At 40.0% G+C, this 12,848-nt stretch overlaps 1 protein-coding gene across 1 annotated transcript; it reads left to right on the top strand.

The window, feature by feature from the left end:
• The first annotated feature begins 10,824 nt into the window (after window positions 1-10,824).
• Window positions 10,825-12,570, top strand: LOC136480843 (thioredoxin H2-2-like). The gene is made up of 3 exons (XM_066478303.1): window positions 10,825-11,087; window positions 11,193-11,315; window positions 12,256-12,570. Exons 1-3 carry the CDS (start codon window positions 10,956-10,958, stop codon window positions 12,397-12,399), a joined length of 399 nt encoding a protein of 132 aa, XP_066334400.1. The 5' UTR covers window positions 10,825-10,955; the 3' UTR covers window positions 12,400-12,570.
• The last annotated feature ends 278 nt before the right edge of the window (window positions 12,571-12,848 follow it).

Here is a 12,848-nt window from a genome sequence, read left to right as displayed (position 1 = left end):
TTCTTTTATTGTAAGAATTTAGAGCTCCAGCAGATCAAGAAGTCTATTCAGATTTTGATGAATCGAAATATGAGGAGATGGTCGCCAAATTAACAGTGATACAACAAGCTATATTTGATAAGACAGTCAAGCATCGGTACTTGAAGGCTTTATATGTGAAAGGTTTTATTGATGGGAAGCCGATGAGCAAAATATTAGTGGATAGAGGTGCTTCTGTTAATCTTATGCCTTATACTACTTTTCGCAAGATTGGTAAAGGACTAGGAGATTTGATTGAGACTGACATGATACTTAAGGATTTTGGGGGTAATGCATCCAAGACCAGGGGCAATAACATTGAATTGACAATTGAAAGTAAGACTTTGCTCACTATATTCTTTGTCATTGATGCAAAGGGTTCATACAGTTTACTCCTTGGTCATGATTGGATTCATACAAATTATTGTGTACCATCGACTATGCATCAATACTTGATTCAGTGGCATAGAGATGATGTTGAGCTGGTTCATGCTAATGATTCTGTGAGTATAGCAACAACTGACCCAATGTATTGGAAACTAGAAGATTTCGAGTGTTTTTCTGGCAAGCGATGGGAAGGAGGCTTCATTAAGATCAATGATGAAAGCCAACAGCCGATTCAAGTAGTCAGCTCTGAGAGTTTATTTTAATAGATAATCCAATAGATGGTATAGATAGTAAACTTGGACATGGCTATACGTCGACCGATAAATTAGAGGAGATAGATATTGGTCCTAGAGATAGGCCTATGCCGACGTATGTAAGTGCTAAGTTGGATCCTGAGTATAAGCGAGAGTTGATAGATTTATTAAAGAAATTTAAAGATTGTTTTACTTGAGAATATTATTAGGTGCCTAGTTTAGATTGATCAATTGCTGAGCATCGGTTGCCAATCAAACCTAGAATTGGCCATTTAAATAAGCTCCAAGGAGATTTAACCCAAATGTTCTTAACGATATCAAAAAGGAGACTGAAAGATTACTAGAAGCAAAATTTATCCAACCATGCTATTATGCAGAGTGGATATCGAGTGTTGTTCCTGTGTATAAGAATAATAGAAAGTTAAGAGTTTGCATCGATTTCAGAGACCTAAACAAGGCTACACCCATGGATGGTTATCCGATGCTAATAGCCAATATGTTGGTAGATGCAGTAGCCGGGCACAAGGTTATTAGTTTTATAGACAGCAATGCAAAATATTTTTAGATTTTTATGGCTAATGAAGACATAGAAAAAACAGCTTTTAGGTGCCCTGGCGCAACCGGCTTATTTGAATGGGTTGTGATGACCTTTAGTTTGAAGAATACCGTTGCAACTTATCAAAGGGTAATGAATTATATTTTTTATAAGTTGATTGACAGAATTATTGAAATCTACGTTGATAATGTGGTGGTGAAATCCAAAGGGTACAAAGAACATCTAGATGATATGCAGGAGACTTTGGAGTGCACAAGAAAACATGGTTTAAAGATAAATTCTAATAAGTGTGTCTTTGGAGTATCAGCTAGACAATTTTTGGGTTTTATGGTCCACGAGAGAGGAATTAAAATTGGTCAAAAAATATGAAAGTAGTTGATAAGGCAGTACCCCCGACTACTAAAATAGAGTTATAATCTTTGCTTGGTAAGTTTAATTTTATCAGAAGGTTTATTTCAAATTTGTCAGAAAGGGTTCTACCATTTTATCCTTTGTTGAAGTTGAAAAATGATTAAGAATTTAAATGGGGCGACGTACAACAAAAGGTGTTTGAGGAGATAAAAGAATATATGAAGTGTCCACCTGTGCTGGTCCCTCCGCAGCAAGGTAAGCCTTTTAAGTTGTACGTGTCGACCGATAGCCAAACAATTTGATCGTCCTTAATGCAAGAGTTTGAAGGAAAAGAATGAGTTGTTTTCTATTTAAGTAGAAGGCTTTTGGATACAGAAACAAAATATTCTCCTATTGAAAAGTTAAGCTTATGCTTATATTTTTTTTGCACTAAACTATGACATTAGTTGTTATCGGCTGAGTGTACAGTTGTGTCTAAGGCTGATGTGATCAAGCACATGTTATCAATGTCAATATTAAATAGTACATTGAGAAAGTGGATTCTTGCATTATCAGAATTTGATTTGAGGTACGAATCGGCTAAAGCAGTCAAGGGGCAAGTAATAGCCGATTTTATTATTTAGCATCATAAACCAAGTATTGGCTATGTAGAACTGATACATTGGATATTTTTCTTTGATGGATCATCGTGCAAGCAAGATGGTGGCATTGGTATTGTTATTGTTTCACCTCGGGGGGAGGGTAAGTTTTGAGTTTGCTTTTCCAATGAAACCAATGACTACCAATAATGAAGCAGAATATGAAGCTATTCTTAAGGGACTTCAACTTCTTCATGAAGTAAAGGCCGAGTCAATTGAAGTATTTGGAGATTCATAGCTAGTTATTAATCAGTTGATCGGCCTATATGAATGTAAAGATGATATTCTAAGGGGATACTATGATGAATGCCAATGGTTACTCAAGGAGTTTTCCTATATTTCTCTTCAGCATATTCCAAGAGCACAGAATCAAGAGGCTAATCGGTTAGCTCAGAGTGCGTCGGGTTATCGAGTGTTTCAAGAGATCTTAAGCAGTGAAATCTTAACTAATGATTGAAGAGTTGAAATAGCCAATTACCTTAAGAATCCATCACAGAAGGTTACCAGAAAACTAAGGTATAAATTGACTAAGTATGTTTTGTTAGATGATCAGTTATATTACAAGACAGTCGATGGGGTGTTGCTTAAATGCTTAAATAAAGAAGAAGCTAAAGTGTTGATGGGTGAAGTACATAAATGGATATGTGGGGCTCATCAGCCGACTTATAAGATAAAATGGATTATTCATAGGTCTGGATATTTTTTGCTAATAATACTAGAAGATTGTTTTGAATATTACAAGGGGTGTTAGGATTATCAATGTTTTAGTAATATTTAGAAATCGCCTGCATCGGCTATGAATCCGATAGTTAAACTATGTCCATTTTGAGGTTGGGGAATTGATTTAATTAGCTAGATTTTTTTACCTTCAAGTAAAGGACATAAGTTTATATTAGTAGCAACAGATTACTTTATCAAGTGGGTTGAGACAATTCCTTTGAAGACGGTAACTTCAAAGAATATGGTCGATTTTGTCAAGGAACATATTGTGTACATTTTGGAATTTCTTAAACTATTACTACTGATCAGGGGACAATGTTCATATCAGAAGGGTTTAGAGATTTTGCTGTCAGTATGGGAATTAAGTTATTAAATTCTTCTCCTTACTATGCTTAGTCTAATGTCCAGGCAGATGCGTCCAATCAAATTATGATTAAATTGATTAAGAAGAAAATTGAGGAGCAACCAAGAAAGTGGTACTTAACACTCAATGAGGCATTGTGGGCATACAGGATGGCTTGCCATGGATTGATTAAATCATCACATTATGAGTTAGTATATGGGCATAATGCAGTTCTTCCTTGGGAAATCCAGACTAGATCAAGACGTGTTATATTACAGAATGATTTAACAGCTGAAGTCTACAAGAATATAATGATGGATGATTTAGAGAACTTAAGTTGTCATCGGTTGCGTGCTCTTGATAGTATTGAAGCCAATAAGTTAAGGGTTGTAAGGCATTATAACAAAAAGGTTAAGAATAGGCAGTTTGGTGAAGGAGAATTATTCTGGAAAGTAAAATTGCCGATTGGGTCTAAGGACAACAAGTTTGGCAAATAGTCACCTAATTGGGAAGGTCTTTATCGGATTAGTCATTGTGCGCCTGGCAATGCTTACATTTTGGAAATGCTAGAAGGGAGAGAAGAATTTGATAGAGCGATCAATGGAAAATATCTAAAGTATTATCCTAGCGTCTGGGTTAATGCTTGATAGCCGATTTATTAGTCGTCGGCTCTAATAGCCAATACCGAAGGGTATCGCCTCTAGTGCAAAAATAGAAGTAGTTGTGAGATGTGTGTGTTTGAGGCCAGGGCTCTCGGGTGGTATATATAGCTACGAAGCGAAGTGGCGGATATCTCGGGATGTGTAAAAGGTAACCGCAATTAATAGAAGGTGAAGCGCTACCCCACTAATGCTGAAGAGAATGCGGCGTTGATAACTAAGGACAGAAGTTGAAGAGTTTTCTTAGTGGATGTCGTATTTTTAGACTTAATTAGATTGAAGTCAGAAGTCTAGGATCGACTATTTTTAAATCGGCTCTTTTAGCTGAATCAGGGGATAAATAGATCGACAGGCTGGTTCTCATTAGTTTCACATAGGATATATGTTACAAATAGTGATATTTAGATTACAAGTTCAAAACATCCTGGATTGCCTTCAAAGCTTTTAGCTGGATGGCATCAACTTCTGTAATTTATTGCCTGTCTTTTTCGGCTGATCCGGGGATGTTCTCGAGGTTGCTGCGGATGGCTTTACCCTCTTTGACTTTGGTCAACATCTCCTGTCTCTTTTGCTTGATGGCATCAGGTATTTAAGCCAGGTTGGACTCATGATGATCGATGGCAGCCTTCATATTCTCCACTTCTTTCTTGAGTTTAGCGCGCTTAGCTCTGAGTTGGTTCAGCTCTGGTTCAATCTTGAAAGGGGAGTTCTTCAAATCATTAATTAGCTGTGCTAGCTTTTTGGCCTCTTGTTTGTTAGAGTTCTTCTTGGCCAATAAAGCTTCGTGATCAGCTAGGTTTCTTTGAGCCCTTTTCACTCTTGGAGCTTGATCCTCAATGTTGGACAAAGGTGTCAGAACTTCAGCAAGATTCAAAGGCAAGTTACCCTTAATGGCTAAGAAAGTTCTTCTCACCGGATCTACATCTTGGACCAAATCGGCTATATCCTTTTTGAGCATTAGCAGCATGTCTTTTAGCCGATTTTTGGTCTCCTCTGACAAAGCTTCTTTGGAGAAGATGGCTGATGAGCTGATTTTATCTTCATCTATATACTCTTCAAAATTGAAAGAGTAGCTCAGAGCTGGTTCTATCTGAGGAGAAGGAACAACTGATGATGCATCAATGATATCTGGTTGAATTGGCTCTAGACTTTCAACACTAGTATCTGCAAACATCAAGGAAAATTTTTCAATTCATGTTTGTTGTAGAAGGATAAAATAGATGTATGATTTTCTTACCATCAATTGTTTGCTGAACTAGGGAATTGACAGTCTGGGTGTCAACATCAATAGGGTCACCTTCGACTGATGGACTGTCAATTTTCTATTCTTGCGTGGATATTTCCTTAGGTAGCATCTAATGAGGTGAGATGGTCAGGGAGAGATGAAAATTGAATGAAAATCAAGAATTTTGAGGAGATACCTTGGCAGCATCAAGAGCCGATGAAGGCCTGGTTGGTGCTGATCCAAATGCATGGGACAATAGTTTAGCACCCAGAGCCGATTGAGATGCAATGGTGGACAACTGTAAGAAAAGGAATTGGATTAGAAATCGATCATCATTTTGGAAAGAAGATAGATTGTTTTACCTGAGCAGCTGATGGTCTTGTTCTACGAAATCTTTTCCCAGTGGTGGTTTTTTGGATTACCCCTTGAGGTGCTTTACGTTTTGAGGATTGATATATTACAATTGTAGGAGCAGCTTGGGTTTTCATTAGCTTCTTCAGTGTATGTGTAGTTGATCCCAGTCTTGAGATTGGACATGGTGGATAATACTCTATGGCATGCCCTTTTCTATCCACATTTGGGGGATTGAAGTTAGCATCTTGCAAGGGGGTTTTTGTTAGATGAGTTGGCAGAGAGACTTTAGCAGATGAACTTTATGGAAGAAAAGAGTTAACTAGTTACCTCACTGTCAGAAGCGAAATTTTCATCAAGAGCTATGTAGCTAGGATGGGCTGGCCTACAGAAGAGATGGGAGTGCCATTCTTGCCACCAGGAATCATATAAATTTAAAGTGAAGGTGGTTCTGGTCCATTCATGCAGATAGAGGGAAGGAAGATTTGATCCTAACTAGAAAACTCTAGAAGCTTCCATTGCCTCACTGATGCCTAGAAAGTCAGATGAGATTAACTTAAGGAAAAGGAAATACAGAGCATCAGTTGATAGTTGAGAAGCAGAAATTTTGAGACATACCTCAGGGATATAGTCGTTGGTCGCCATTGTAGCTGGAATAGATCTGAATCTAAGAAAGGGTTATAGAGGAGTGACTTGAAAAATAGCCCGAGCAAAAGGGAGAAACTGCTAGGGTTGGAGCTCTGGTGGTGGTGGCTTTGGTTGATAGGGCTTGTTTGAAGAAGGGGGAAGTAAATCGGCTGGGTGGATTGAGGATGATACTGTTGGGATGTTATATAGAGTTCAGCCCAAAAAGTTAGGAGTCACACATTTGTTTTGGAATAGGTGGTTGCAACGTGGTGAGCAGATGAATGAAATTTTAGAATAAAATCATTTTTATCCCAAAAATGGGGGGCATATGTTTATACCAAAATTTTGGAAGGAGAGCATGGGAACTCGAAGCTTTCGGGATTGTATCATCAAGGAATCGGTTGCGTAAAGATCGATGTTAGCTAATTCAGATGCGGTACTGGAATCGGCTCTTTTTGCATAATGTCAGCAGACGACGTCAATGGACTACGGGGAAAGATATGTCGAACTCTACAGAAAGAAAAAGATTAGGATTTAAGTTATTTTAAGTTAGGAATGTTTTCTTTTATTTCAAGAATTATAATGGGTCGTGTTTGAGTAGGATTCATGTTTAGGTTCCGGGTATAAATATTGGACCCCGGTTATTGTACAAGGACACGAACAATCAATCAACACAATCTTTTTGTCTTTCGCCATCGCATTAGGAGTAGGAGTACTGTAGATCTCGATGAGTTCTTCAGCAAACAGGACTGCATCGACTGATCGACCTCTAGCTTGCTTGTGAGTACTGTCATGACTTGTATTATGCTTGTAAAGCTGCATCAGCTGATTGATCTTTTATGAGCCATAATATAAGTTAGTTATCGATCTGTATCGTAGTTTGTAAGGCTGCATCAGTTGATTGATCTCTTACGAACCATAATATAGATCAAACTTATCGATCTTGTGTTAAATAACTTATTGTTTAATACAATATCATCAGTTATCAAATCTGCTAAGATTAGTAAGATTTTCCTTGCTATTTTTCATTAATTCACCAGCTATCGATCTTGTTATAATTAATATTTTATTAATTATAACAAATCACCTGATTGAGATTGAGACAGATCGGCATCATATCATCTTAATTGGTCGTTCTTTGATCTGGTCACGCTTTAAATCTCATGATTGATGACTTAATTCCGCTAGATCGACTGTTTTATCTCTATTCCAATCAAACATAGGATGCATCTAAAGACATGTTTCAATCTTGAATAAACTCACTAGTTAATGAGATATAATCTAATGAAACTACCATAGCTGCATCGATCTAGTCGAACCTCACTGGTAAGACTTTGGATTAGAGATTATCGATTGGTGGTTTTGTTTATGATCGAGATATATACTCTGTTTGTTTGCTATGCATGCATTGGCTATTTTAGCCGATTCACTTGTGCTTTCACACATATAGCATGTTTTTCATAAATCTATCAATATATAGATGGTTTTATAGATTTTTTGGCTTTAATTTGTTATTATTATCATAGCTGTATCGATCGATCGAACCTCACTGTTGATGGTAACAGATTAGATTCAGAGCGTTTGTAGATTCATTTGTACTAGACAGTCGATTTGTTCGCATGTTATATCATTTCTCATTAAACTTATCGGCTCAATGCTTTACACTGGTTATATCCATTTGGCTGATGATGTTTTTTTATATTACTTACATTTGGGTGTATTGTACCTGTTCTGTCTAGATTAATCAATCACAATAAAATCGCTATGACCCAAGAGTATCGATTATTTTGAATTCGTACCATCATCATTGATATTAGCTGATAATCTTTAATGCAACAATTCTCGCTTTACTGATATGTTGGATATCGACTATTTAGTCGATAGCCCTATCGAATCGGCTGTTTAGCCACATATTTAGAACTATCTGGAGCAACACCGACATATTTCACCTTAAACTACTAGTTATTCTCTCCTTGACAATTGCAGGGTCAAATTATCTAGCACGCCTTTGGTCCCGAAACCAACTGTTCTTGTGTTGAAGCCAAGCAGATCTTCAATCTCATTCCGTTTAGATCGTCTGGCTTGCTGTGTGTTGATTGCATCGCCACATTTTTGCGTCAACAGATTTATAATTTGAAATGAAGGGAGTAGGTTCTTAAATTGACAGTAGTGTGTCATTTAGGTCTAAATATACCTAATCTACTCCACGTCACGATGTCACACCTCATTCTTGAGGAAAAAAACTTAATGGCAACATAATCATTCATCTACCTTCTCTACCTAAGGAGCATTAGCTTTGGCCTCCACCACCACTATTGATGATGTCATGGCCTTTGATGTGGATGATTATGAAGGCATGGGAAGTTGGTGATATTGATACGATGCCACACTACATTGGAATGCAAAGAGAGGGGAGAGTATGGAGATGCAACTAGACAAAGAGAGGAGCATGTAGATGGAGCACTAGTATCGATGTTTCAAGTTACCAACTAGTAAATTTCTAGTATTGCGCGTCTAGCTCGGATGATGTGCTTAGAGGACACGAGATTTATACTGGTTTGGGCAGAAAGTCCCTATGTTCAGTTCGTCGTTGCTGCTCGTATTACTAGCACTGAAAGTTTGTAGTAGGGGTTACAAACGAGCGAGAGAGGGACAGGCCCTAAGTCTCTGATGTGCGTGTGCTCCTAAGACGTGTTAGGACATGTGTTTTGATGTCTACAGCCATGTAGAGTGATAAACCGCTGTCCTTTCTCCTGGGGTGTCCTCCTTCTCCTTTTATAGACGAAGGGGAAGAGCAGGTTACATAGAGAAAAAGAGGGAGAAGAGCCAATGAGAGGAAGGCTTCTAGGACCACCGAGCCTTTCTTCTCCTTTATGCAGGTCCTACCAACACTGCAGATGGTGATAGGGATGGCTCCACGCTGGGCACATGTTCACCGCTGATGCCACGCTCCGGCGTTGTCAGCGGGTCGTGACGTCCCATTCCGTCTCGGTGGGCGACGCGGCGAACTAGCATGCTGGTCAACGGCCGTACAGGGAGTAGACAACATAGTGACCACGCGTCCGTCACTGTTGGTGATGTGAGTTCCCTGGAGTGACATGTCGTGGGCACAAGTCATGTTGAGATGTGCCCGCTCCCTGCATGATGCCAGAAATTTGATCTTGGGTTGTACTTTCTGGGCCGTAGTGGTTGGCAGCGGTACGGGCTTCTGTTAGGAGCTACGCCTGAGGGGTTGGGCGAGACGGAGCCCCCGACCCAGAGGTTGGGCGAGGCAGGGCCCCCGACCCAAAGGTTGGGCGAGGTAGGGCCCGCCCCCAGAGGTTGGGCGAGGCGTAGCCCGTGCACCTGGGGTCGGTTGGAGCTGTAGTCGCGCTCTTAACTGCTCGGATGAATCAATGTTGATGACCATTAGCTCATTCTCTTCAGGTACCTAGTATTGGTCTCCGACAACTAGAGTCTAGGTTGGAGCTCATTTGGACATAAATTACACACCTTGACAAGTTTAAAGACTAAAACATAAGATTTTGAGAATTCTAGATTTGATGACACGCCAAGACAAGTCCGATAACCTAAAAATACATTTTTGAGAGTTTAAACAACTAGGTGACGGTAACGAGACAAGTTTGAAGACTGTTTATATATTTTTATATATTTTTAATGGTGCTCCCGTAGTAGATCCTAAACCATACGATCGAAAAGGTCAAAAGCCGGAGGTCAAAAAGGTCAAAAGCCGGAGACCAACGTGATTTGGAGTCGGAAAAAGTCTACTTAACCCCCTCTATCAACCATGGTCTATTTCACCCCCTAAACTATAAAATCGTCTATTTTACCCCCTGAACTTTTTAAAACCGTCTATTTTACCCCCCCGGACGGTTTTCGACGGTGGTTTTGCTACAGTAATAGTGGTTTGCTACGCTACCTGTGGTTTCACCTTTTTCTTTTTTTATTTATTTTCGCTGAATCTTTGAAAAATCATAGTAAATCATAGAAAAATCATAAAATGAAAAATCCAATTTTGTTGGACTCCACATGAGTAGATCTACATAGTTAACATATAATGTGGTATGCTTTAGTACAAAGGTTTTGCTGTACCTTTAGATTAATTGAAAAATCTAATTTTGTCTGTAATTAATTAGAATTTATCTATAACTAAGTTATACATGGTCCAATGAGTATGAAATTTTTACTATAGTTCAAACATACAATAATTAGCCTACCATAAAAATTTCACCATAATTAGACCATAGAAGCTGCAGCTATGAATTGTTCCAATTAATTACAGACAAAATTGGATTTTCTAATTAATCTAAAACTACAGCAAAAATTTTATACTAAAGCATATCATATTATATGTTCATTGTGTAGATCTACTCATGTGGAGTCCAACAAAATTAGATTTTCCATTTTATAATTTTTCTGTGATTTACTATGATTTTTTAAAGATTTACTAGAAATAAATAAAAAAGAAAAAGACAAAATCACCATCACTATAGCAAAACCACCATTACTGTAGCAAAACCATCGTCGAAAACCGTCCGAGGGGGTAAAATAGACGGTTTTATAGTTGAGGGTGAAGTAGACCATGATTGATAGGTGGGGGTTAAGTAGACTTTTTCCATTTGAAGTCATAATCATAACCTAAGTACACGATTCCCTAGCTTCACCGTGCCGTGGCCGCGTGGTGCGGGCGCTATATCTGATCTTCTTCGCCTCATCACGAGCACCCGCCGGCAGCAGGCACGCCTAAACATACCAACCACCAAGGCAGCAAGCAGACAGACGGGCAGGGAGGGCAACCGAGAGCGATCAGCGATCAGCGATCAGCGATGGGCTCCTTCCTCTCGAGCTTAGTGACGCCTCCTCCGGCCGCCGACGACCCGAACTGCGCCGTGGTGGCCGCCCACTCCAAGGCCACCTACGACGAGCAGTGGGCGGCCCACAAGAGCAGCTCCAAGCTGGTCAGCACCTCTTCCTTTTCGGCTCTGGTTGCCTTGCCCCGGCCTTCGGTGCCCTGGATCTGAGGAACTCGAGGGTTTGGTTGTCTGGCGCTTTTTGCTCGGCAGATGGTGATCGACTTCTCGGCGTCCTGGTGCGGGCCCTGCCGCTTCATCGAGCCGGCCTTCAAGGAACTGGCCTCCCGCTTCTCCGACGCCATCTTCGTCAAGATCGACGTCGACGAGCTCGCGGTACGCCACGCCTCCTGCGGTCCTGATGCCGTCCTCTTGTCTTCTTTTTCCGTGTGGCTTGGGAGGGGAATTGGCAGCTATCATGTATTGTGGTTCGGGAATAGACTTCGATTTAGTCTTGGTACGATCCTGTCGTAAGTAGCAGTCAAACAGCAGTTTGTAGACTGGAAGAGTGGGGAATTGTATACTTTAGATGTTCGGCCGTTCGGGAAACCCTCGACCTCAGTTCTACTAGGTGGGGAATCATGATGTGTCCTAGTGGTGTTTAATTGTAGCGAATTTGATATTGAGGGTCCTAACTTAGGGAATGAGCTGACCGTGCACTAGCAGAATTAGACACACGGTGCATATGCTCTTGTCCTCTTGCCTGAAAGAGAAGATATAGGCCATCTGAATCTGACGCAATATATTTGAGGATGAAATCAACCAAATCACTACTTTTAGACTTTAGTTATAAACAGGCCCCTGAAATGTTTCATCATGTCCGTAGCACAGATAAATTGCATCTGCGTCCACTTGAATGTGATGGATTTTTTTTATGTGAAAGTGTTGATGCTAATTGTGCTAAAGAATCTATTGGTTTGAATGGAGGTTTCATGGCACTATTTTTAGATGTACCAATTGTATGCATCTGAATTAATAAGTTGCAGGGAGATACAACAAATATTTTACTGTTTGATTTATTTGGGTATTTGGGGCCCTGCCAAAAAGGAAGAAGGCAATATTTGGAATTTTCTTTTGTATGTTCTGTCTAGTGATTATGCTTTGAGAACATATTTAGAAACACACTCCGCTCCTCACCCAGGCGCAGAAAAACAATTGATTCATACAGGTGAAGGCAGCCTTAAAATTTCCTTTACAAGGCTCCGACATGCGACAGCAATTTATTACATATTCAGCACTGGATCTTTCTAACTTGTCAAACCTTTGAATTTCGCAGGAGGTCGCAAGGACATGGAAGGTAGAGGCGATGCCAACGTTCGTCCTAGTGAAGGATGGGAAGGAGGTAAGCCGTGTGATTGGGGCCAAGAAGGACGAGCTTGAGAGGAAGATCCAGATGTTCACGTCATCTTCCTCATCCTAATTTAGCAGTGCCTACAATCCTATCTTGTTACTGGTTTCTGGTTTCTCGACCCCAGTGGTTCGCCTGGGCCGGGGTTGCTGAAATGGTTCCCTATGAATGCTGCAAAAAACTATGTGAAAATGATGGTAGACGTGCCTGGGTCAATAAGAGTTTCTGAAACTTGGGTGTGAATGTGTTAGTCTGCGTGTTCTGTTTACAAGGAATGGATCATGTGAGTTGATGCATGGTTTCAGAAATGGAACAGGGCTGTAGTATGTTGTGCCAGTAGGTTCTGCTCCCCGGAACACTAGGCTTCGTGATTTCGATGAGTTTTGAACAACTTCCATGTGCGGGTTTAATTCCATGAGGCTTTAGTTAGATGTTGTCAGATTGACTTCAATCCGCATGGATTAGAGTGGATTGGAGTGGAACGTAAATAAATTTCATCCGAATCCACACCAACTATATCC

This window comes from Miscanthus floridulus, chromosome 1 (assembly GCF_019320115.1).
Source record: "Miscanthus floridulus cultivar M001 chromosome 1, ASM1932011v1, whole genome shotgun sequence".
NCBI classification, from domain to species: Eukaryota; Viridiplantae; Streptophyta; class Magnoliopsida; order Poales; family Poaceae; genus Miscanthus; species Miscanthus floridulus.
Note: the sequence above shows the minus strand (reverse complement) of the source record. Positions and strands in the feature narration are given on the sequence as shown.

Coding starts and splice junctions, on each gene's coding strand:
- LOC136480843 (XM_066478303.1), top strand. CDS start 10,956: ATGGGCTCCTTCCTCTCGAGCTTAGTGACGCCTCCTCCGGCCGCCGAC. Junction 11,088..11,192: donor ACAAGAGCAGCTCCAAGCTG/GTCAGCACCTCT, acceptor TTTGCTCGGCAG/ATGGTGATCGACTTCTCGGC. Junction 11,316..12,255: donor TCGACGTCGACGAGCTCGCG/GTACGCCACGCC, acceptor TGAATTTCGCAG/GAGGTCGCAAGGACATGGAA.